The following is a 26,321-nucleotide window of genomic DNA, read 5'->3' as shown; positions in this document are numbered from 1 at the left end:
ATGCGGGGAGACCACGAACCATGAGACCATGATCTGAGCCAAAGGTGGACGCTTACCTGAGCCACCCAGACGCCCCCATTCTTATTTTTCTTTATGTCAATCTTGTAAAACCCAAGCGATCAGAAGCCCCCTCTGTGTAGCTGGCCACCGTATCTCCAGCTAACTGCCTGAGCCCAAGTGGGTGCTCAAATAGAATTTGTTGAATGAAAAAGAAAATGAATGAATGTCCAGACCATCAAGACTGAGTCAAAAGGAAACGGGCTTAAATCCGACAGGAATCTCTAAATTAGGTCTGGAGCCATACAGCCTGGCTTTAAAAACCAATTCCGCCACTCAGCTGCTGTGTGATATTGGGCATGTTACTCAACCTCTCTGTCCTTGGTTCCTTCCTCTGTAAAACGAGAGTGATTGTGGTATCTACCTTGTAGGATGTGTGAAGACTAACTGAGCTGATATGTACAAAGAGCCTGACACCATGCCTGGTTCAGGTGACAGCCAGTGGGGTTGGTCCTGTTTGTTACCATCATTACCTGCCATCATTACCTGACTCATCAAGCTGTAAACCTGTAGAAATCCCTTCGTGAGAGAGACACAGATTAGCGAAGGCTACTTTGGGGTTTAGGCTGATAAAAGGCCTCTAAGATCCTTCTAGTCTCAGTTTCTAGAAATCCCAGAGGGAAGCGGGGTGTGGGATACCAGGCAGGGTGGAGTTCATTATCCCGTGTGCAAACACGTGGCTTTTTGCCTCCCAGATCCTTCCAATTAAAGGCCTTTGCCTGCCCAGGTGGAAAAGGGAATAATTGAGCAGTGACCTGTCACAGCCCCATTTTCTGGTATGTTTCACCCCAGGCATCCATAACCACCATTTGTTCAGTAGACAAAATCAAAGGAACCAGGAGGGTGAAGGAGGGAGCTTGTTTTCCACAGGGAGACTTGCTTTGGAAATATCCACCAGGCTTTAGGGCCCAGGAGAAGCCTTTGGACCTTGGGGAGAGGGGAGTAGGAACCCTGGCCGCCTCCTTTCCCCTTCCAGCCCCTTTCATTTAATTATTAAAGTCTCCCTGCATCTTCAAAGGTAGTGCCACAAATTTCCTACAAAGAGCTCAGCAACATCCACGGTTTCAAGAGGTGGAACAAAGCACGACTGACGGTGTGGCTGTCTGGGGCCGGGGAGGAAGGGCAGTTCTGGTCAAATGAGAAAGCCCAGTGGCTCTGGTCAGTGATGGGAGACATGGAACCTGTCTGCTTAGCGTAGCTCTCTGGTTTAAGACATCTGACTCTTTCCCCCAGATAAATGCACATGCACACGTACACACTCTTGATTTTGCACTTCATTTCAGGGGACACAATGGATCCCCGAAACCCCATCAACCCCGGCTATGAAACCCTGAGCTAATCATTAATAATCATACTATTACAGAGCAATCCATGGACGCCAAGCATTTGGCGAACTTCTATGAAGTAAGGTGCTGAAAGACAGTGAACCATTCTCAGCCCCGTTGATGTCCCATGATGAGGCATCACGTGGACTTTCAGATCAAAGACTCTGGTGTCAGGAGGTTCGGTTCAAATCCCTACCTGCCACTTGCGAGCAGGATGACCTTGGGCAAGTCACTTAACCTGTCCAAGCCTCAGTTTCCCTGTAGGTGTGTGACACATTACAAATGCTTCATAAATGTTGTCCACTACTTTATTATTCAAGAGCTCAGCCAGCTGTTACCGTGGCTTGAAAGGCAAAGATCCCACACCCTTGGGGGGCCACAAAAGGGGCCCCAGAGATCAACCAGTTTGACAGCTGAATGTGCCATTGTCACCTGGCAGAGCTGGCGGCTGGGACCCGGACCTCCAGAGTCCCAGTCCAACAGATGTTAGCCCTGCCTCCCACCGTGGGTAAGCTACCTAACATAGCTCAAGGCAGGTTCTCAGTGCGCCTTCTTCCTCGCAACCAGTCATCTTGAGTTGTGGTTTCCAAAAAAAAGATATCTCCTAAGAGGCCTTCAAGGGGGTCGAGGCTTGGAGGAACTTTATTGTCTCAAAAGTGGATTTCCATCTGTGCTTTTTCAGAATTAAGGATGCTTCCTGAACCCCAGTAGTTCGATGGGCTACAGATATAAATAGGCTTGGCTATAGTTTGTCAGTAAACACGTGGAGAAATGTCTGCCCTCACCACAGAGCCCAGAGTTGCACATTGAAACAAGACACCTTTTTTTTGCTTATAAAATTTGCAAAGATTGCCATTAAAGTGACAACACCCGGCACTGGCGAGGGCACTGTGAGATGGGCACTCTCAGACATTACTGTGGGAGGATAAATTGCTTTCAGGAGGCAATTCAGCAAGTTGTATCAAAGCCTTAAAAATCTCTCCTTGGAAAATCTTCAGAAATGCTGAAAAAAGCTTGATGTACAAGGCTGTTCATCTCAGCATTATGTGTATTTGTTTTTAAAAAAAGGGAACCAGTCTAATTATCCACAAATAGGGGAATGATTAAATAAACTCTAGGGGGACCACTCCGTGGAGTATTCAAGAGCTATTTAAAACAATGTTTATGAAAATTTATAACAACAGGAGGGGAATATATTCTAATTTTTGGAACTCTGAATATTGACAGGTATGTATAGTACAATATAATAATTGAATTTTTACAAATCACTGCGTTCAAGCATGATACGAAGAAAAACACACCAAAGCAGTAACATTTTTCAAGTGTTCTATAATGAGCATATATTACTTTTGTCATTTGGTAAATTTTAGGTACGCATGTAGTTTTTGGACCTCAAGCATAGAATGTTACTAATCACAATGGGATATGTTTTACTTTCACTCTTGAAAAGGTGTCATAAGCTGTAGGAACAATGTTTCCCCCCATCAGCCCTCCTGCCAGTCTCTTTCTCTGCCCACAGCCATGCCCGAGCTGCCCCCGGCTTCTCTGTGCCCACTATTCTGGATGGAGTTCAAAGGCCACTGCTACCGATTTTTCCCTCTCAATAAGACTTGGGCCGAGGCTGACTTCTACTGTTCTGAGTTCTCCATTGGCAGGAAGTCTGCGAAACTGGCCTCCATACACAGGTGAGTGGACATCCGTCCCCCATAGCCCAACCAAGCACCCCCTTTGGAACAGAGAGTGAAAACTGGCATTTCTCACTGGTGTTTCTCTTTGGTAATTCAAGCTAACTTTGATCTAGCCCAATTTCTCATTGAAACGGATCCGGCCTGGGGGGCTCGGTCGGTTAGGCGTCCAACTTGGGCTCAGGTCATGATCTCGTAGTTCATGGGTTCAAGCCCTGCGCTGGGCTCAGTGCTGACGGCTCAGAGCCTGGGGCCTGCCTCAGATTCTGTCTCCCTCTGTCTCTGCCCCTCCCCCACTCCTGCTTTTTCTCTCTCTCTCTCTCTCCCTCTCCCTCAAAATTAAATAAACATTAAAAAAAGAAGAAGAAAGAAACAAACCGATCCAGCCCAATTTCTCATTGAAACAGTTGAAGGCAAAGCGTGTAGCATGGGAAGCTAAGAGCTGCTACAGGATCCACCTTCACATGTGCTGATTTTGTGCTGTGCCCCGCATGACAACACGGGGCTTGACCCTGCGATACAATGTGCATTATATATATATATATATATATATATATATATATATATATATATATATATATACCAAGAATATAATACGAGGAATAATAAGTGACGTCTATTTGCTGAGTGTTTGTGTACAGCATCATTTTGAAGCTCTCTCAAACCATATTGGGTAGGTATCTTCCTTTGCACAGACACGGAACCCGATCCTCCAAGAAGGTAACTTGCTCAAAGTTACATAGCTTTAAAGTGGTGGAGCTGGGATTGGAACCTGAACAGTCGAATAACCACCCACCAAGGCCACCTTCAGCATTCCTCTGTGTCTCCTAAGCCCCAGCCACATTGACCGTCTCAAAGTTTTACGGTCTGGTGCAACCGTTTTACTCCTCCAGATCTTTGCACATTCTGTTTCCTCTGCTGGGAATTCCCATCCCCTTCTCCTCCATCTCTTCACTGAAGTCACCCTAACTCCGTGGCACCGTAATTGCACTCATTGACCACCTTTCCTGGAGCCCATTTTTCATCACCTTTTATTTATTTGTTATATTTATTTTTTTTTAATTTTTTTTTAACATTTATTTATTTTTGAGACAGCATGAACGGGGCAGGGGCAGAGAGAGAGGGAGACACAGAATCGGAAGCAGGCTCCAGGCTCTGGGCCTGACGCGGGGCTCGAAGTCACGGACCGCAAGATCGTGACCTGAGCTGAAGTCGGACGCTCAACCGACTAAGCCGCCCAGGCGCCCCATATTTATTTATTTATTTTGAGAAAGAACAAGCACGAGCTGGGGAGGGGCAGAGAGGGAAAGGGAGAATCTCAAGCATGCTCTGACATTGGGCTTGATCTCACGAACCGTGAGATCGTGACCTGAGCCAAAATCAAGAGTGAGACGCTTAACCAACTGAGCCACCCGGGTGCCCCTTCATCACCTCTAACTGACTTGCTTTCACACCCGACGGCCTTGCCGATGTATGGCTTCTTTTCAAGGACCTCAGAGACTTGAAGTCAGAAAGACAGTTGGTTCTTTATGCTTTAGAGTCACTGACTTTTGTTAAGAACAGAGAAGGGGTCCTGTATCTTAGTTGTTTTTTTTTTTTAATGTTTATTTTTGACAGAAAGAGATAGAGAGCGTGAGTGGTGGAGGGGTAGAGAGAGGGAGACAGAGAAACAGGCTCTGCACTATAAGCCCGACATGGGGCTCGAACTCATGAACCATGAGATCATGACCTGAGCCGAAGTCGGACACTCAACACACTGAGCCACCCAGGCGCCCCCGTCTTAGTTTTTAAATGAATCCTCCATGTATTCAGCCAACAGATACATAGAGCTCCCACTGTATTCTCAGTGATGCTGAAGAAGATGGGAGGCAGTCATGGTCTATTACGAGAACGGGAACCACTTCAGACATGCAGAACAGAATTTAATACGCACGAGTGATGGAATCTAAGATTGTAATGAGGCAGTCTAGAGATTCACAACAGCAGGAAGCCAATTCCACCCCTAATGGGAAGGCAAACCAGTCTCATAGAGCTGGAGCCACCAAGGCGAGGCAGCCCCCGCCAGCGACTCCCGAGGCAGGGAGAGAAATACCGGGCTTCTCTCGGCTTCTCTCTGCCCCCTTCTTCTTCTGGCCCTTCCCGCTGCTTGCGGGGAAGCTGACAAGAAAACGTGGGAAAGGCAGTCTTCAGGGCAAATCCGCTGTGATACAGGCACAGCACAGGACCGGCCCGCACACCGGTGGATCAAAGAAGTTGTCAAAACTTTCAAGGCTGTAGAGGAAAATGAGATACTCGGAATAAAGAGTACATTTTTAAATGATTCCAAGTGAAAATTTCTCTTTAGCCAGCCCACAGGCAGGACAGTTCAGCCACTCGTGGTGCTTATAACCTCAACCTTAGCTAGGCATCAGCAAAGATTCTGGGCAAAGGTGGGGAGTTTCCAGGCAATTCTTGACCCAATTCTGGTCCTTTGCTGCCTCAACCTACCTTCTTCCTGTCTTCTCAACTCCGAATGCCCCCTCTTTTTCCTTCTTGTACTACTAACATTCTCTCCCTTTCCTCTCTTTTACAGGTAGTTTTCCATTTTGGTATTAATACTTTTTTTTTAAGTTTATTTACTTATTTTGAGAGAGAGAGAGAGAGCAAGTGGGTAAGGGGCAGAGAGAGGGAGAGAGGGAATCCCAAACTCTGTCAGTGCAGAGCCCAACGCGGGGCTCAAACTCATGAACCATGAGATCATGACCTGAGCAGAGATCATGAGTCAGAGACTTAACCGACTGAGCCCCCCCGGGCATCCCGGTCTATGATACTTTTATGAAAACATTTTGGAAAGTTGGATCTGAACAACTCCTTAACCTGTTGTATGTGAAGTTCAGTTCACAGAAAGCTAGACGCTATTATAAAATCCCTAATTACATCTTGTCTTTGAGACACAATCCAATTCTATATTTCTGGTGTTTTCTTCATGCTTTTATTTTTTTCTTTCATAATTAAACACACAATCAGCTTATGTCTGTCTGTGGAGCATCTGATTGAAATTTAAGATCCTCATACTTTCTGCTTACCTAATCATTTCCGCCTTTGTTTCAAGAGGCAGTTGAGTTGAATTAAGTTCAACTGCTCTATGCTCCTTATTACTTGCAGTAGCACCTTGGGCTTCTCTATGTTCCCATTATTTTGACCAGTTATGGGGAAAATGCAATGAAATATGGAAATTGTTTCCCAAGCAGGTGCTGTTGAACAAAGATGACAAAGTGCTAAAATGGCTAGGCGGCCACTCTACCCGATGACTGCTCAACGTGTATGCTCAGCAGTCAATGTAGGAGACCCCAAATTGTGCGTGAGAGAGGCGTGTGGAGATGCCAGTGCTTACGCAGCGGGGCAGGACCAAGCCCAAGGACCCACTAGGGTGAAGAACACCCTGTCCCCAGAAAGTGGATTCCCTCACACGGCAGAACACATACTCTTGGAACATCAATGTTGACGAGAGCCCTGCTGATGTCAAGTAGAAGTAAGGTTTGGTGTTGTTTATGTGGTCCTTGTGGCTCATTTGAGGACACCAGACCTTAAGAAATAGAGAAATAAACCAACCAGCCTGCCTCTGGGAAGTCAGAAATGTGTGCTCCAGGTGGTCCGGAGTGGATAGGGGGTATTCAGGGAAGGTTTCCTGGAAGGACCATCTTGGATCAGGATATTCAAGGATGAGGAAGCCTAAAGAATGGAAACAGCAGATGTTCCAAAGGAAGAAGCAAGGACACTAGACTCAGACAGTCCTGGACTAGTCCCAGCTCTGCCACTTCCTCCCTACACCGTCTGACCAAGGAGACCAAGCATCTGAAGTTCTTTCAAAGTTAGCTCGTCACTGAGTGCTCAAGAGAGGGAGCCATTAATAGTTTCATTCATTATAATTCTAGGCATCTCAAGGGGGCCAGTTCTTACTTAGGGTTCCCATGTCAGATCGTCTTTCTGAGGGCCAGCAAGCCCTGCCCCACTCACCCTTTTTCCCTTCCGTTTCCTCCAACGGTATCTCGGTGCTTAGTCCGTTCAGGCTGCTGTTACAAAAACACGACAGACGGGGTGGCTTACAAACAACAGAAATGTATTTCTCCCAGTTTGGTGGCGAGAAGTCCAAGCTAGGGTGCCAGCTTGGTCAGGTTCATAGTGGGAGAGCCTGCTCCCTGGTCCACGATGGCCATCTTCGAGCTGCATCCTCACCGGGGAAGGGGTGAGAGCTCTCTGGCATCTTTTCAGGGCACTCATCCCATTCATGAGAGCTCCACCCCCATGACCTAATCACCTCCCAGAGTCCCCACCCTCTAATACCATCACACTGGTATTAACATAGGAATTTGGGTTCATATATTCCCAACATATGAATATGGGGTTTCAACAAATGAATTTGGGGGAGACCCAAAGATTGAGTTCCCAACTGTATCTGCAGCTCCCTGAATGGGATTGCCTGCAGCACGGTGTTGAGAAAGATTCTGAGTGCTTCTGGAACGGATTGGCAATGTCTTCCGCAAACACAGAACGAAGCAGAATAAATGTGGGTGCTCTGATTGGCTACCAGGGCCTCAGGACAAAGGGAATTTAATAGGGGGCATTTTAGACAAGGTGGCAGCCCGTGGAGAGTGGCCATCCGGTGAAGCCGATGACAGCAGATACGCTTTGTTGCAGCATAAAGGGCACCTCACCAGAGTCCCGTTCTAAAGTGAGTTATTTGCTAGTTATTCGGTCTGAGGCTGCTAACTATGACTTGATAAAGATTTCTTGAACATATTGAAGTCTACCTTAATGCCACGTGGAAGCCGAAAATGGGACCCCTGGTCTGGTGGGATCTGCCCCTCTGGGTCTGTGAGCTCCTTGAGCCGAGTCTATTGTGTGTCCGTTGCCCTCACCTCCCTTACCTGCCCTTCTGGCCTCTGCCGATGGCATTCTCCAGGCTCCCTGGTAGCAGGGCGCTGGGTGAGCTGTTCCCTTCCCCAGGCTCTTCAGTGCAGCAGCTTCAAACATCAGGTCCACCCTCAACTATAACCCAAGAAGGAAAGGCCGCGATGGACCCTGCAGCCTTTTCCGCACACCTGTCTCCATTTATCAGGGAGGGCAGTATTTCCCAGACGCCCCTTACGGAAGTCCGCTTACATCCAGTTGGCCCACCTGGGGTTGATGGCCAGTGGTGGCTGAAGAGGAGGCTAGAAAGTGAAACCTAGCTTTCCTAACTTCTTTTTGGGTGGTGTTTTTTATTTGAGAGAGAGAGAGAAAGCTTGTAGGCATGCTCAAGCAGGGCAGAGGGGCAGAGGATGGGGAGAGAGAGAGAGAGAGAGGAAGAGAGAGAGAGAGAGAGAGAGAGAATATCTCTAGCAGGCTCCCTGCTCAGCGCAGAGCCTGACTTGGGGCTCAATCCCCAAGGATCATGACCTGAGCCGAAATCAAGAGTCAGATGCTCAACTGACCAAGCCACCCAGGTGCCCTTCCTCTCCTAACTTCTTATGTAGGCAACAGGCAAAGAGACCAGAGATGGCTGTGGAGTAAGCAACCAGGGGTGTCCATCCCAGTGTCCCATTGATATGACAATGCAAAAAAAAAAAAAAAAAAAAAAAAAGGCAATGCAGTGACTTCACATATGCAAAACATGCAACACGGTACCTGTCATGAAGTCAGCGCTCAGGAAACATTTTAATGATCCAAGGAAAATCTCTATGTTTCTCTCTATCCATCCATCCATCTCCATTTCTTTGTTGCTCTGGGCAGCAGACTGCTTTCAGTGTCCTCCACCGATGTCTTTTGTTAGGTGAAGTATTTTCTGAGTTCTTTGAAATAGGAGGTGAGGGTCCCCCAAGAAGACACCAATGCCTTCTGCTATGGTTTGAATATTTGTGTCCCACCCCCCAAATTCATAGGTTGAAATCCTAATGCCCAACGTGACCATATTTGGAGGTTGGACATTTGGAGGTGATTAGGTCATGAGGTGAAGCCCTCATGAATGAGATTAGCACCCTTTTTCTTTTAATGTTTATTTACTTATTTTGAGGGTGAGAGAAAGAGAGAGAGAGAGAGTCCCAAGCAGGCTCAGCATGGAGCCTGACACGGGGCTCAATCCCATGACTCTGGGATCATGACCTGAGCCGAAATCAGGAGCCAGATGCTTAACCGATTGAGGCACCCAGGCGCCCCGGAATTAGTGCCCTTATACGAGATGCCCCACATTGCTGTCTTGCCCCTTCCTCCTCCGTGTGAGGACACAGTGAGAAGTCTGTGACCCCGAAAGCCCTTACCTGACCATGCTGGCCTCCTCAACTTGGACTTCTAGCCTCTAGAACTGTGAAAAATAGATTTCTGTTGTTTGAAAGCCATCCAGTCTATGATATTTTGTTACTGCAGCCTGAAAATGCTGACACTTTCTAAGTGGGGGTGGCCTGTTAACCAAAGGGCTTTGGTGTTGCTGAGTGGGCTATGCAAGTTCAAGCCTGGAGCCGAATTTTCCAGGGAGGCAAAAGATTTTGGAGGCGGTATGTGAACAAAAACCTGGTAGGATATGTAAGGACTGGCAGCATAGGAGGGCTTCTGAGAGAAAACGAAAGTGTCTAGTGGAGATTTCCATCAAGTTATTTGATGTGCAGAGCGCATGAGAAACCTCTTTCTCTGTCTCTTCATGATATTGTCAATATAATCCACCTCATTTGCTGGGGTGTTTGAGACAGATGTAAATTTTTAGGATGAATAGTGGGGCTGAGATCTGCTTTGAACTGGCATGGATCTGATCTGGAGGTGGCCATGAAAAGACAGTCACATATGGGTGGTGTAATTAAAAAAAGAAAAAGAGGGGCGCCTGGGTGGCTCAGTCGGTTAAGCACCCGACTTTGGCCCAGGCCATGATCTCACAGTTTGTCGGTTAGAGCCCCATGTCCGGCTCTGTGCTGACAGCTCAGAGCCTGGAACCTGCTTCAAATCCTGTGCCTCCCTCTCTCTCTGCCCCTCACTCGCTTGTGCTCTGTCTCTCCCTATCTCTCAAAAATAAATAAGTGTTAAAAAAAAATTTTTTTTAATAAATAAAAGAAAAAAAGAAAAAGAAGAAGGGACACCTGGGTGGCTCAGTCGGTTAAGTGGCCGACTCTTGATTTCAGCCCAAGTCATGATCTCATGGTTCATGGGTTTGAGCCCCGCATGGGGCTCTGCACTCACAGCGTGGAGCCTGATTCAGAGTCTGTCTCCCCTTCCCTCTCTCTGCCCCTCCCCCACTAGAGTGAGCTCTCTCTCTCTCTTTCTCAAAAATAAATAAATGTTAAAAAAGAAAGCGAAGGAAAAGACAGGATTGCTGTCAGGAAAAACGAAGGAAAAAACAAGGATTGCTTTCAGTTTTTGACTCTGTCCTATGAACAGAGATGAGTAACACTACTGCGTTTCTTACGTTTGCAGCTGGGAAGAGAATGTCTTTGTGTATGACCTTGTGAACAGCTGTGTGCCTGGGATCCCAGCTGACATCTGGACGGGGCTTCACGATCACAGACAGGTAAGGAAGCAGGGGCCATCAGGCCCTCTTGGCAGCTGCAGCCAGGATGCCAGTTTGACTTAGCCGACCTTTCACCTGGGGCCCATACGGCAGGTCACTGCGGCGTGCCCAGCACGTGGAGAGAAACCAGATACCGGGATGCCCCAGGTAGAAGGTAGTGTTGTGAAAGAGTATATGACGGGGACATAGCAGGATCAGGGAAGGCCTCTGTTTGGGTGTGAGTTCCCAAAACAGTGGACACAAAAATGTGACTAGATGTGTAAAATATTTCTGAGGGGGAAAGATCTGTGAAGGAAAAAAGAGGAGGGGACATAAGTGTGATGATAGCACAGTTCTGAGAAAGACTTGGCTAGGCCAGTGGGGAGTCCTCAGGCAAAGGATGGCCACTAGAGGAACCCCGCCTGGGGCAGGAATGGGCCGGCACCAGCACCCCTGAGTACCTGCTGAGTCACTGACTGGGCACAGCCTGGAGGAAACCTGGTCTGGCTGTGAACGCAGCGGTGAATCCGAAGGGGCAGGGGAGCTGAGGCTGTGGGTCAGCCTTGCTCCCTGTAGCTGGTCCTCCTGAGGGAGTTCCAAGCAGTGCACTTCCGTGGTTGCCACAGCCTCTCTAAGTTAAAGACATTTAAGCTAGTATCTAATGGATAAATAGGAGTCAGCCACAGGAAGAGCATTCCAGGTAGAGGGAATAGCATGGGCAAAGGTCCTGAGACGTGAGAGATCATGACCTATTCGAGGACCTGAAAGACAAGTGGGTCTGGGATGCAAAATGGGGCAGGGGTCGATGGAATAATGGTGAAGAGCAAGGCCAGATCTCATACCTGGCGACATCGCAGCAGAGTCCCCCTAGGAATTCTGTCCCCAGACTGTCCCTGGGGGAGCTGAATACTGTCTCTGTTTTGCATGTATGCTACCAGCCCTGCCCCCAGAGTACTGCGGGGAATAGGGCTCCAGTTCCAGCCCCCGTCCTGCCTCTTACTGGCTGGTAGGCGACTTTGGGCAATTGTTTTTTGTTGACCTCTCTGAGCTTCAGTTTCCTCAGCTATAAAATGGGGGTAATGATAACAGTGCCTTGTTATGAAAAGTCAATGAGCTTAGCCTGGCACTTGGGACACTCTAAGAGCTCACTAGGGCTGGTAGAAGTCACTGTCAAATAGCAGAAGAAACAGTAGTAGCCACACTCAACAGAGACGGATATATATATATTTTTTTAAATTTTTTTTAACGTTTATTTATTTTTGAGACAGAGAGAGACAGAGCATGAACAGGGGAGGGACAGAGAGAGAGGGAGACACAGAATCTGAAACGGGCTCCAGGCTCCGAGCTGTCAGCACAGAGCCCGACGCGGGGCTCGAGCTCACGGACCGTGAGATCATGACCTGAGCCAAAGTCGGATGCTTAACCGACCAAGCCACCCAGGCACCCCGGATATATATATTTTTAAATCAATAGAATTCATCTTGCAAGAACCTACATAGAAGTTGTAATTGAAAAAAAAAAAAAAAAAAAAAACCCACAATGGGCACCTGGGTGGCCCAGTCAGGTAAGCGTCCTACTTCGGCTCAGGCTGTGATCTCATGGTTCATCAGTTCGAGCCCCTCATCGGGCTCACTGCCATCAGCACAGAGGCTCCTTGGATCCTCTGTCCCCCTCTCTCTCTCTGGACTTCCCCCGCTCATGCTCTCTCTCTCAAAAATAAATAGACATTAAAAAAAAAAAAGAACCGCGAAATTTCTATTCGTAATAGTAACTTTCAAATGGGATTATAGGAGCACCTGGGTGGTTCGGTCAATTAAACATCCCACTTGGGCTTAGGTCATGATCTCATGGTTCATGAGTTCGAGCCACATCAGGCTTGCTGCTGTCAGCGCAGAGCCTGCTTGGGCTCCTCTCTCTCCCTCTCTCTCTCTGCCCCTCCTCCACTCACTCTCTCTCTCAAAAATAAATAAATAAATAAATAAATAAATAAATAAATAAATAAATATTTTTTTTAATTTTTTTTTAACGTTTATTTAGTTTTGAGACAGAGAGAGACAGAGCATGAACAGGGGAGGGTCAGAGAGAGGGGGAGACACAGAATCTGAAACAGGCTCCAGGCTCCGAGCTGTCAGCACAGAGCCCGATGCAGGGCTCGAACTCACAGACTGCGAGATCATAACCTGAGCCGAAGTCAGCCGCTTAACTGACTGAGCCACCCAGGTGCCCCATAAATAAATTTTTAAAATGGGATTATAGGGGCGCCTGGCTGGCTCAGTCAGAAGAGCATGTGACTCTTGATCTCAAGGTCATGAGTGTGAGTCCCACGTTGGGTATAGAAATTACTTAAATAAATAAACTTAGAGAAAAAAAGGATTGTGAATACACTTAGGGTTTAAGGAACTTGTATTACAACAGTTAAGTGCAGTAATAACCAACAACACAGTAAAAGAGCTTGTTTTTTAAAATCTTCCTTGCAGGGCACTAGCTAAGACCTTTGTGCCCTTTACTTCATCACTGCTCACAACAGCTTTCTGAGGGAGAGGCTAGCTCCATTGTCAAGGTGTGGAAACTGAGGCTGGGGAGGTTAGGGAACCTGTGCAGATGGCGGTGAGGAGGTGGGTAGCATCTAGCTCTAGCCTCTCTCTCAGAAGCAGCATGCTGTTTCCATTATCTGATGCCACCTCCGTAATCATCAGTCTTTCGGGGGAGACTTTTCTAAGGACTTGAATAAATGCAGAAGTGGCTCGTGTTCCAGAACATGGCAAGGATATAGTTCTTTCCACAGTTAATTTGCACATTTATTTTAACACCAATCAAATTCCCAACAGGAGTTTTCTTGTAATTGGACAGAGAAGTCTCACATCAGGCAAGAAAAATACACAGTACAGGGACAAAAGGAAAGAAATGAAGGGTGACTCCGGTCTGCTGGTAAATTGAATTAAAAAAAAAAAAAAAGTGTAGTAGTTAAAATCTTGGGCACGGAGTCTCACAGACCTGGGCTTGAATGCCAGCACCAATGCTTTATTAGCTATGTGAATTTGGCTAGGCCAATCTGAGTCTGAGTTTTCTCATCTGTGCAATAGACATGACGATGCCTGCTTGGACGACAGTTGGGAGAAAATAAGTAGAGCCCCTGATGGCGACTAATGAACCTTCAATAAACAGCAGCTAGTAGTGATGGTATAATAGCAGTATCTCGCATCAAACTGAGGACTTTTTAAAAATATTTTAATATTTATTGTTGAGAGAGAGAGAGAATGTGAGACACAGACTCCGAAGCAGGCTCCAGGCTCTGAGCTATCAGCGCAGAGCCCCACGTGGGGCTCAAACCCATCGACCAGGAGATCATGACCTGAGCCGAAGTCGGAGGCTTAACTGACCGAGCTACCCAGGCGCCCTTATATATTTATTTTGAGAGAGAGAGAGAGAGACTGGGTGAGATGGAGAGAGAGAGAGAGAGAGAGAGAGAGAGAGAGAGAGAATCCCAAACAGGCTCCATACTGTCAGCACACAGCCCAACTCAGGGCTCAAACTCAGGAACCTTGAGATCATAACCTGAGCCGAAGTGGGAAGCTCAGTTGAGTGAGCCCCCCAGGCGCCCCAGGACTTTTTAAAAAGTTTGTTTGTTTGTTTGTTTGTTTGTTTGTTTGTTAAGATTCTTTTTGAGAGAGAGAGAGAGCTCATGAGCATGCAGGCTCATGCGCGCGCCCACCAGTGGGGGCGGGGCAGAGAGAGAGAGAGGGAGAGAGAGAATCCCGAGAAGGCAGGGCTCGATCCCACAAGCTGTGAGATCATGACCTGAGCCCAAATCAGGAGTCCAAGGCTTAACTGACCGAGCTACCCAGGCGCCCTTATATATTTATTTTGAGAGAGAGAGAGAGACTGGGCGAGATGGACAGAGAGAGAGAGAGAGAGAGAGAGAGGGAGAGAGAGAATCCCAAACAGGCTCCATACTGTCAGCACACAGCCCAACTCAGGGCTCAAACTCAGGAACCTTGAGATCATAGCCTGAGCCGAAGTGGGAAGCTCAGTTGAGTGAGCCCCCCAGGCGCCCCAGGACTTTTTAAAAAGTTTGTTTGTTTGTTTGTTAAGATTCTTTTTGAGAGAGAGAGAGAGAGCTCATGAGCATGCAGGCTCATGCGTGCGCCCACGAGTGGGGGCGGGGCAGAGAGAGAGAGAGGGAGAGAGAGAATCCCGAGAAGGCAGGGCTCGATCCCACAAGCTGTGAGCCCAAATCAGGAGTCCAAGGCTTAACGGACCGAGCCCCTAGGCGCCCCCAAAGTGAGGACTTCCGCACTGTTCCATATGGAGGCGTTAGAATGTCAGCCCTGATGCCAGATCTTTCTCTCACGGACTGGCTTCCTCCACTCTGGATGGGACTGCCCAGGAAGGGCAGTTTGAATGGACCGACGGCTCCTCCTATGACTACAGCTACTGGGACGGAAGCCAGCCGGACGACGGCGTCCACAAGGACCCAGAAGAGGACTGCGTGCAGATATGGTACCGGCCCACCAGTGGTGAGTGCCCGCGAGATCAGGGCTTTTGCAGGGGTGCTGGGGAGGAGCCGGGGATGGCAGAGAGACTGCCTGCCCCCTCCTTTTCCTGGGCGTTAGGGGGCTGGTGGGGGCGGAGTGGGCGGGGTTGGGGGCTGGGCCCTTCTCCGCCGTGGATACAGTTTAAACAGTAGGTAGCGGGGCATTGTTGACCTGCAGACCCTGCTTGGATTAAAAAGACATTAGAGGCAGAAGCATGGGGCAGGTTGGAGGGGCGGGGTCACACAGACCGTAGTCAAAAGATGGTGCTTCTGTGTCAGCTCCCCAGTGCGCTGGAGTGCCAGCCCCGACCCCAGGCTCGTGCTCCTCACTATCAGAGCAGACGTATGCCTGGAGAAGCACCGAGGTGGAAGTAGTGAAAAGGATATACACCTGGGTCCAAGCCCTTGCCTTGCTGCTTTCTAGCTCTGTAACCTTGCAGGGAATCACTTATTCACTCTGAGATTCCGCTTCCTCTTCTGTAAAATGGATTTAGTAACCGTTCTACCCACAGGGCAGACGTGAGGATTATAGGAGGCACAGCTGATCCAGCTGTTCTCAGAACCCCAGCTCCACCCCTTATTAATCGCATGGTCCAAAGTGAATGCCTTAACCTCCTGGCTCAGAGTCTGCATCTGCAAAATGGGCTAATGATACTTAACGCACAAGGTTGCTGTGAAGAGGAAAGAAGCTAATGTATATAAAGTGGCCACAACGATTTGCATGTGGTATTAGCAATCACCGCCATCAGCATGAGCAACATCATCACTCCTCAACCCTATCTGGAGAAGTGAAAATGATTCATATTCTCATTTTGCAGATGAAGAAATGGAAGCTCAGAGATGTTAAACAATTTGTTCTTGGTCACACAGCAAGTAGTGAAATGGGTTTCAAACCTGGATCTACCAAAGTCCAGATTCAAGCACCCAACTCCTGCTCCTCCTGCGCCCCTTTTTCTTTTCCTGATTCGAATAGGGAGGTAGGGAACAGGGACTTGCTATCCTGGGAGCCAGTCTGGAGCCTGGGAGTCAGAGCTGGGCCAAGCCCCTGGGTAAAGGGTGTCCTGCCCCTCGACAGCAGCAAGTCAGGACCAGCCTTAGGAGAGAGAAGGGCCGGACAGCAGCCTCATCAAGCACCAGCCAGAAAGGGGTGCCAGTGCAGGCATGAGGCCACGGGAGAGGGCTTTTACTCCAGTGGGGCGGTGAGGTTACTTTTACTGTGGTAGGTGGACCCTCACCCGGATTCTGTGCTTCTTCTCACTGCAGCTCTGAGGTCATGGAATGATAACACATGCAGCCGCAAGTTCCCCTTTGTCTGCAAGATCGCGTCTCTGACCATTCACTGAGCCGGTCTTGCCCCGTCAAAAGTGAGCCCAACTCCAGCACATCATGTAGGTATACCTAGTGTAAATCTGACACTCAATAAATATAAGTCACAGAAGAGATAAAGTTCCTGGGCAGAGATTTTTGTTTTTAATTTTTTAATGTGTATTTTTATTTATTTTGAGAGAGAAGAGGAGAGGCAGAGAGAGAGAGGGAGAGAGAGAGAGAGAGAGAGAGAGAGAGAGAATCCCAAGCAGACTCTATGTTGTCAGCACGGAGTCCAACATGGGGCTCAATCTCACGAACCATGAGATCATGACCTGAGCCTAAATCAAGAGTCAGATGCTTAACCGACAGAGCCACCCAGGTGCCGCCCCAGGCAGAGGTTTTAAACAAGCAAGTCTTAATGATACAGAGTGGTGACTTGGTCACACTGAAACTGGCTTAAGAAACAAGGGTGGTGGATATATGTAAGCAACACAAATCCAAGGTTTTTTGAGATTCAGAGTTGAATTTCACGGGCCTGGCTCGGTCACACGCCTATTCCGCTTTGGCAAATTCTGGTTGTTTAGATGCCCATCTCTAGGGCAGAGAGTGGTGGGAGTTAATATCATCTGAACCATGTGGGCCCAAAGAGGAGAGTCATTCCCCCCAAAACCCCAAAATATCAACAAATTTATACATTGCTGGTGGCAATACATAATGGTGAAGCCATTCTGGAAAAGAGTATGGTGCTTCCCCAAAAAGTTAAATATAGAATTACCAAAGGACCCAGTGATTCCAATTCTGGGTATATACCCAGTAGTATTGAACACAGGTATTCAAACATGAGGGGTCATAGCAGCATTATTCATAATGGCCCCTCAAGTGGAAACATCTTTGGGGGGCACCACCCAGATGACCTCATCCCATGTGTCCTGTCGGGGCCCTGACCATAGTGTAACACTGCTTTCCTTGGGAGCTTAACTGCCTTTGAAGTTCGGTCACTCTGAGTCTCGGGCTTGGTCTGCCCTCCTGCCAGCTTCCTTGTCTGCAACCCAAGAGGCTCTCTGGTTTTCACTCCTAGAGGAAGGGCCTGTTACTTGTCCTTGGCTGTTTAGTATCCTGCAAAGCCTTGTAGCAATAGCCATCCAACCTAGTTATGCTTAGGGCTACTGTTTTCTTTGTTCATCAACTACCTGATACATGGCTTCTGCTAGGACATTCCCTCCCCCCGGTACACCCTCCCAGCTCAGTCTATGGAGGTTTGGACCACCTTGTGCCAGAGGCCTTGTTCCACCCACTGTTATTGATTGCCATCCTAGAGGGGGGCAGGGGAGCAATCCAGGTCCTAAGCCCCGTCTTGTGGCTTTTTCAGACTGCTCCCAGCATCACTGGTTCTAGACTGGGTTTTCTGGCAGCGGTTGCTGAGACAGAGTTTGGAGTAGAGATTGTTTATTAGGAACCAATACCTGGGAAGAGAAAGCAGAGGAAGGAGTGGAACTGGGGTGCAGTCTGGCAAATTATCAGCCAACCTGGCCGGGAGATCCGGGAGAAATCCTGACCGTCGGAGTGGACCACATAGGGCTGAAGTGGCCAGGACTTTAGACCCATACTTCACTCAGTCAGTGATGCAGGCTTCCCCAGAAAGGATGTGACCTCTCTGTGGCTGCAGCTGACCCTGAAGGAGCTGAAAGCTGAAAGCTCTCTGTCCTCATCCTTGAAGGAGGGATCTGGGTGGCACATCTCCATGATATCACAACTGGCATGAAAAAGACATAGATTCGGATCCCACCACTTCGGCTTACTGTGTGACCTCATCTAAGTGGCTTAACCTCCCTGAATTTCAGTTTTCTCTTTTATATAATGGAGATACACTCCCCTTCAGCTCTGACTGTGATTTATCAGGCAGCTTTGGGGAATGAGGAGCTCGGCCGAGGTGACTTTTCCAGAAAACTAGAACTCATTCCACAGGCGTCACAAATATCTCTGTTTTTTCTACTTTGGATGGGAATCTTTCTAAACCACGTTATACATTTTCCTGCTTCCTCAAACAGATGATATCCAACAAGATTAGCCTTTCCTTGACGATTCAGGGTCATATGCGCTTTGTCTAGTTCAGGTAATTTTTGTCACCTGTCATATCTGGGAGTCACTGTACCAGTCTCTGACAGCCCACAGAATCTCCCGTCTTTTCTAGACTGTTGCTGCTGAGATGCTGTGGGCAGGGAAGCCAGGCAACCAAGCCTGAGAATAATCCGGGGCGGGGGTGGGGGGGAGTGGAGAGAGGGGAAATAGATCAATGAATGATGGATGGATGGATGGGTAAGTGGATGGATGGGTAAGTGGATGGATGGATGAGTGGATGGATGGATAGAGGGAGGGGTGGAAACAATCAAGAGAGATTTTTAGACACCTGGAGTATAGATAGATGGACAGACAGACAGGGATGCTGGAGCGCATGGCAATTAATATATATCACCCATAGGATCATTGCAAATGAAGCATACCATCCCAGCATGTGGATGTAGCAAAAAGTATTTAACACTCCTATTGTTAGCCTTTTAGGTACCATCTAATTTTCCACTCTTACAAATAACACAGTGATAAGCATCTCTGTATGCACGTTCAATTATTTTCTTGGGGATATATTCCTAGAAGTGGAATTACCTGTTCAAAGTGTGTGCCCATGTTAAAATAGGATTACTTTTTTCTTATATAAAAATATGGACATGGACTGTAAAACCATATATAGAGAAAGGTGTATTAGGTTGTGTGTGTCTCCCATAATCGCACCAGCCAGAGTTAACTACTGCTGACTTTTAATAGTAGTTTCTGAGTATGTGACCACCATAGACCATGAGACCACCATGAGAACGCACCTCGGGGCCTCCTGTTGAAATCCATCATTTTGAAAAAAAAAAAAAGAAATCCATCATTTTGTTTGCTTGGAGGCCTCACTTTCCATAGGCTGTTCCCAGGCAATGACTAAGTGAGGCAGGGTCCTGAGACAGCCCTGTTTCTGGGGGAGAGCATTCCCTTGTTGGTGGACTTCGGCTCAGGGACACCTTGATGGCCTTGCTGAACTTGCCTTAGACTACAGGCCAGTCTAGGATGCCTCCACTGTCTGTCCTTCACTGGGGGGATGGGGGGGACAGACTTGTGTCACAGACTGACACCTCTCCCAGCCCTCTCTGCCCCTCCCCCATATTTTCTTTCACAAAGGCAATTTTCTCTGATAAAATCCTTGCACACTTAATCCATCCTGGTGCCCGCTTCTCAGAGGACCCAGATTAACACGTATACCTGTAGTATAATGAGACAGCCCCCCCAAAAGGCTGTACTAATTTATACTCATACCTGCAGTGTATGAGAGCCCCTCTTTACCCGCACTTTTGCCAGCACATTGACCCCCACCTTCAGACTGAGCCTCCAAGCAGGCGGATACTCCTTCCGCTCCCTTGCCAGTCCTCAGAGGCAAGTACACCATCGAGGCTGTTGTGATTGCTAGTGACAGAAAACCCAACCCAAACTGCCTTAAACACAAAAAGACTTTGGTTTACTGATTGAGCTGCAAAGTCCTGAGGTATCTAGCTTCAGGCTCAGCTTGATCCAGGGACTTAAATGATATTGCCAAAGATGTTTGCCTCCCTGCTCTGCCTCCATGGCATTGGCTTGATCCTGAAGCTCCAGTCTCCCCACTTAGGAAAGCAGAAATGGCCAGTGTAATTCTACAGTTACATCCTTCAAGAGCAGGAAGGGTGCCTCTTTCCCAGAAGCCCCAGCAACCATCTCCTTTCATATCATCGGTTGTACGTGGGTTATTTGGCCAACTCAACCAATCACTGTGGCCAGGAGGTAAAGGAACTTGATTGCTGCAGCCAATCATGGTCTGTGCAATCAAGCCTTTGAGAACTGCAGAGGCATGGCTTTCCAGCAGGAATTGGAGGTGTGTTTTATCAAAAAAGAGCTGGTGGAAGCACTAATGATACAACGAAAAATCTCTAGTACAAGAGGGTCATGAGGAACCAACTCCAAATTTCAAACTGGGAAGAAGGTTGAAAACAGAAAGCTAACTGCAGCCTCAGGGCAGTCTTCTCAGCGAAGAGCAAGACCACAGCTCACTCCCATGAAGAGCCTTTGGAGGGAGTAGTTTTTGTTTCCTATTCTCAGCTTATAAGAAATAGGATATTCCCTGGGAATGCAAGCTGGTGCAGCCACTCTGGAAAACAGTATGGAGGTTCCTCAAAAAACTAAAAACAGAACTACCCTACGACCCAGCAATGGCACACTACCAGGCATTTATCCAAGGGATACAGGAATGCTGATTCATAGGGACACATGCACCCCCATGTTTATAGCAGCACTATCGACAATAGCCAAAGTATGGAAAGAGCCCAAATGTCCATCGATGGATGAATGGATAAAGAAGATGTGGTATATATATACAATGGAGAATCACTCGGCAATCAAAAAGAATGAAATCTTGCCATTTGCCACTACGTGGATGGAACTAGAGTATGTTATGCTAAGTGAAATTAGTCAGAGAAAGACAAATATCATATGACATCACTCCTATGAGGACTTTAAGATACAAAACAGATGTGGGGTGCCTGGGTGGCTCAGTCGGTTGAGCGTCCGACTTCGGCTCAGGTCATGATCTCACAGCTGGTGAGTTCGAGCCCCGTGTCAGACTCTGTGCTGGCAGCTTAGAGCCTGGAGCCTGCTTCAGATTCTGTGTCTCCCTCTCTCTCTGCCCCTAACACACTCACATTCTGTCTCTGTCTCTCTCAAAAATAAATAAACATTAAAATTTTTAAAAAGAAAAAAAAAGATAAAAAACAGATGAACATAAGGGAAGGGAAGCAAAAATAAGATAAAAACAGGGAGGGGGACAAAACAGAAGAGACTCATAAATACAAAGAACAAACTGAGGGTTCCTGGAGGGGTTGTGGGAGGGGGGCTGGGCTAAATGGGTAGAGGGCATTAGGGAATCTACTCCTGAAATCATTGTTGCACTATATGCTAACTAACTTGGATGTAAATTTAAAAAAAAAATTAATTAAATTACAAAAATAATTTAAAAAGGAGACAACACAATACTTTAAAAAAATTGTTAAATGTTATTCCTTAAAAAAAAAGAAGAAGAAGTAGGATATTCCCTGTGGTGCTGCAAAAGAGAATCAGGAGGTGTATCAGCTGTCAAAATAAACACATGGGGCATAGTTAAGTGGTTTGCCCAATTTGAAGGATAATAGTAATAACATTAAAAAAAGAAAAAAACAGTGCTCGCTTCAGCAGCACATATACTAAAAAAAAGAAAAAAACAGGGAAAACAGGCCCCTGTTGTTTTGAAGAAAATTTCGAAGCCAACAGCCCAGTGTCCATCTTTTTTAAGGCGACTCTGACCAGCTGGGGAATTCTCTTGAGGAAGCCAGTCCTCACAAACATGCCATGTTAGAAGATTCCACGGCTTTCTTTTCCAACCCAAGGCTGGCCGCACAGCACTTCTTCCTAACATCCACCGACTGTCAGGGACCTCAGCCCTGGAAGCCGATGCAGTCCTCCCAACAACCCCACAACAGGGGCTCTGCTGAGCCTCAAGGTGAGAGGATCGTGGGTTTGGGGCAGATGTGTGGCTCGATCCTCCACTGCAGCAACGTGTAACCTTGGCCAAGCTGCTTCGCCTCACCAGGCTTCCATTTGGAAATGCAGATGGAAATGCCAACATTCCTGTGACGCTGTGAGGATGGAGTGAGACACTCCACAAAAAGTGCTCACACAGTGGCTGGCACATAGTAGACAGTTAATAAACATTCGCTGTCATTATGGTGATTGGCATTCCTGCTTCATCAGCTAGGACAAGGACAGGACACCACCATTTAGTATTCAACCTGGGTGACTTTGCACCTATTGTGAGTACCTGAGACTGTCTTTGTTGCCACAGACCTTCCTTCTGTGACAATTTGTGAGCCCTAGGGGATGTTCATTCCTGTTTATCTCCGCAAAGGAAGAAACCTTTCAAGGCACATGGGCAGCCCTCGGGTCCTGGTCCTTTTGGCTCGTGTTAATGTCACTGCTGCAACACTAGTGATCCTGAGCTGACCTCTTTCCCCACTGCCAGACCACTGGTGGGGACCCAGGCACACACCTCTGCTGGAACCTGGCACCAAGGCAGCTGTCTGCTTACCTGAGACAGAGCCCCCTGGGCAGGTGCTTTCTGCAGTGAATGAGACTAAGCACTTGGCCCACGCAAGGCCTGCTCAGTCATGCTGTCTTCTCGGAACTCGGCCACACGTGGTGTGGACTCATTTCTGCATTTCGACTTGGGACACAGGCCAGAGTGGTTGGGTCCTGAGGTGTTCGTCAGTCTTGGCCACTTCCTGTGCCTGGAACACCCCCTGACACCCCCCCCCTCTTTTTTTATTTGGCCTTCAGTGTCAAGTTTATTATTTGTCCCCCTGTCCTCTCTCTTAATTTGCAGACACCAAAAGCAGAATTACCCCTCACTCCCTCACTCCTAAGGCTCACCCTTATACTCTTCCATAAGCTAGGATGGGCCCCTGGAAAAGCTATTTTTTCTTCTATGCAAAGGGAGCCTAGGGTCCTATGTGAGAATAACGCAGTGGCCTATTATGTAAGGAAGCACTCAATTTCATGGTGGACGGAGTGGGTTTTCTCTCTTTCCAGCTGGATGGGACTAAGGAAGCACACGGAGACCAGTTGTTAGATGTTCCAAGTTGTTTAATAGTAACAATAATTAAAATGGAAGGCCTGACAGTGATTTACTCATTTTTTAAGACCGAGTTCAAGATTACTCCAATTATAATGACACTAACTCTTGGCTTGCGTTCCTATATGCATTCTCAAAAGAGAAAGGAAGGGACAGAGTGAGGACAGAGGTTCCCAGACTATTACAAATTAATATGCATCTCTTGAGCAGCGTGTTATGAGTGTGAACATTTTTCATCATCTATGGAATAGGGAGATGGGCAGTACACAAGGGTGAGAACCATTGCCCTCAAAGAAACCGTCAGTTAAATAAACTATGCACGTGTCACTAGAACACTATGTAGCCTTTATGTACAGACACAAAACATGTCTAAGGCATATTGTTGAGTGATAAAGGCAAGTTGTAGAAAAATGGATAAAATATTATATCATTTATATATCCACAATCTCTCCCATCGAATTATACCTCATATTTCTATAGACACGTGTATCTGTAAATATGGCAGAAAAAAGCTGGAAAGATGCACACAAAACTGATAAAATTGTGGACCTCAGAGATGAGAGCGATGGTCCCGTGGGAGAATGTCAGCTTTATCTGTAATGTTTGATTTCACACAGTGATCATATACACGCGCATCATTTGTGTGGTTAAAAATATGTAGATGCTTCTAAACTATGCTAAGTTCAGCCTGTTCTCTCTCATAACCCCTAGGGTTGGTTTGACTTGGCCACAGACCCAGGCCCAGCTGCAGTAATTGGGACAAAACTTTGATATGTTTAATATATTTATTGTCAAATACTTTCAAGAAGGTAATACCAATTTCCACCCCAATCTATGCAAAGATGACAAAAATAATAACACTCATGGCTGGTATTGACTTTACAAAATAAATAATCCTTTGATTACCACCCACTGAGGACGAGCATTTGATCATAGTGGTCTCGGCAATCTTGACTTGGGAGGAAGGTGCCAGATTTTCCAGTCCTCCTCAGCTGGGAAATGGCTCCCTCCCACCACCCAGGGACTGTGTAATTAACACCTGCCCCCCCCCACCCCCCCACCCCCGCCCAACCAAACAACAACCAGGCACCCGGGGAACTTCCCCTGGGAAGAAGCCTATGATTCTCCCCACGCCCAGCTGGAGTCATTACTATTTGTCTTACAATAGAAAGTCCCCAGCGATAACGCTGGCCTGTCAGAGCCAGTCTTCTAGGGAGCCCTGGCTCATAGTAATGATACCGCAGGGATGAGTCTCCAGCTGTGCTGCAAGCATGGATGCAGGGGGAGCTGGGGAGAAGCCCTGTTGGAGCCTTCAGAGGCTCCACACACCCCGCTCTCCTCCACCTGGGCCCTGGCAGCTTGAAGTTCACTGCCAACTCATTGCCAAGCCCCACTGCGCATCAGCCACTATCAGTGTCATTAACTCAGTATCTTTCATCCATGCAGGCCAGCCCATTGCCAGCCCCAGCAGTTGGCCTCACGAAGAAGGATATTGATGGGAAAAGGGCCTCATAGTAATAAAAGAGGTGTGGAGGAAGTTGTAGGCATCAGAATTTCTCATAGACCTGACCTTATTTAGGGAAACATCTTGATAAGCACTTGGTGGAGAGGAGAGGAGCCCAGGTAAGAGAAGAGATAGCCAAATGACTCCACATTCAAAATGAACTGAAAATATATGGCGAACATGTGTCAAAGATGTATTTAACTCATTAATGAAGGAACCAGCTAGATGGCAAAACTGGTTCAGAGGATAGAAGTAACTAATATATACATGCTGCCACCAATATACACCCACATCCACACTCACATACATTTCATAGGAAAAAAAGAACGCTGGGGCACCTGGGTGGCTCAGTTGGGTAAGTGTCCCACTTCGGCTCAGGTCATGATCTCTTGGTTCGTGAGTTCGAGCCCCGTGTCGGGCTCTGTGCTGACAGCTCAGAGCCTGGAGCCTGCTTCGGATTCTGTGTTTCTCTTTTTCTCTGTTCCTCCCCTGCTTGCGCTGTCTCTCTCTTTCAAAAATAAATAAAGTTAAAAAAAAAAAAAAAAAAAGGTATGCTGGGGCACCTGGCTGCCTCTTTCAGTGGAACGTGCTGCTCTTGATCTCGGGGTTGTGGGTTTGAGGCCCGTATTGGGTGTAGAGATTACTTTAAAAAATAAAATCTTTAAAAAAAAAAAAAAAGAATGCTGGAATAAGTTTCCAAGTTAAATATGAAACTAGCTAAAGACCTGCGGGACAATAAAACCTTTAGGCCAAGAATTGGCAAACTATGACTTGATGATCAAACCAAACCCACCACCTATTTTTGTAGAGTTTTGTTTTTTTTTTTTTTACATTTTTTTACACAGCTGGAAAAAGAATGAACAGTATTTCATAATGTGAAAGTGACATAAGATTCAAATTCAACGTCTATAAATAAAGTTTTATTGGAACGCAGCCCTGCTCATTCATAGCAGTCTGTGGCTGCTTTTATACTACTATGGCAGAATGGAATAGTTGCAACAGAGAATGTATGGCCCACAAAGTCTATTTATCGTCTGGCCCTTTATGGAAGAAGTTTGCTGAGCCCTGCTCTAATACTATGTCAATGATCTTTGAGATTACCTTCTCCACAGGACAAAAATCATTTGCAACTTGTCAATTTTCTACAAGTTAACACCTACCTTTATAGAACTGGGGCCTAATCAATAACAAAGTCAAACAGTTACATCCCCTAGAAAATCAGATATCCTTTAAGCAGATAGTGTTCTGATTTAAGTTTGAAAAGTTATACGACCATCTTTTTACTCTTTTTCAAACTCGTGGATAATTGTTCTTAACACTTGGAACCAAAAGATAGTTAAGCAATAGAGACTCGGTGATCTATAATGATCTACAATTCATGGTCTAGAAAGCCACTTTCTTCTCAGGAGTTCTCAGAATTGAAGATCTGAAAGCTCTTTCACAAAGCTCAGGGAATGAGGAGGACTCTCACTCTAGCAGATAGAGGACAACCAAGACCTAGTGGTGGTAGAAGGGGCTGGCGGAAAGCTGGCCTGCTGGTCTACCTTGAAGGTTGATATATGTTGGCCTAGACAGAATGGAGTGGAGAGGGGCAAAGCTCAATGTGACAGCCAAGAGGGCTTTGGAGTATGTTGGGAGTTGGGTGGCATTTTGGTTATTATTGGTGTAAAGGACTTCCCAAGACCTAGTAGTCAC

The 26,321-nt window shown here is 47.1% G+C and overlaps 1 protein-coding gene across 11 annotated transcripts in view; it reads left to right on the top strand.

Annotated features, from left to right (window-relative positions):
* SYT17 (synaptotagmin 17) overlaps positions 1–24,186 on the top strand; it is a 119,632-nt gene extending 95,446 nt beyond the window's left edge. For 8 of the 11 annotated variants that reach the window (XM_053212942.1, XM_053212941.1, XM_053212939.1 and 5 more), the window contains 4 exons: positions 2,902–3,067; positions 10,484–10,577; positions 14,944–15,073; positions 16,354–16,558. In XM_053212942.1, the coding sequence (XP_053068917.1) occupies positions 2,902–3,067; positions 10,484–10,577; positions 14,944–15,073; positions 16,354–16,433 (470 nt within the window). In that variant the 3' untranslated portion in view covers positions 16,434–16,558. Of the gene's footprint in view, positions 1–2,901; positions 3,068–10,483; positions 10,578–14,943; positions 15,074–16,353; positions 16,560–21,787 lie in introns of those variants that run through there. The other 3 variants (XM_053212935.1, XM_053212933.1, XM_053212932.1) reach the window with 2 other exon arrangements.
* Positions 24,187–26,321: the final 2,135 nt, after the last annotated feature.

The sequence above is a fragment of the Acinonyx jubatus genome, chromosome E3, assembly GCF_027475565.1.
Source record: "Acinonyx jubatus isolate Ajub_Pintada_27869175 chromosome E3, VMU_Ajub_asm_v1.0, whole genome shotgun sequence".
In the NCBI taxonomy this organism is placed as follows: domain Eukaryota; kingdom Metazoa; phylum Chordata; class Mammalia; order Carnivora; family Felidae; genus Acinonyx; species Acinonyx jubatus.
Note: the sequence above shows the minus strand (reverse complement) of the source record. Positions and strands in the feature narration are given on the sequence as shown.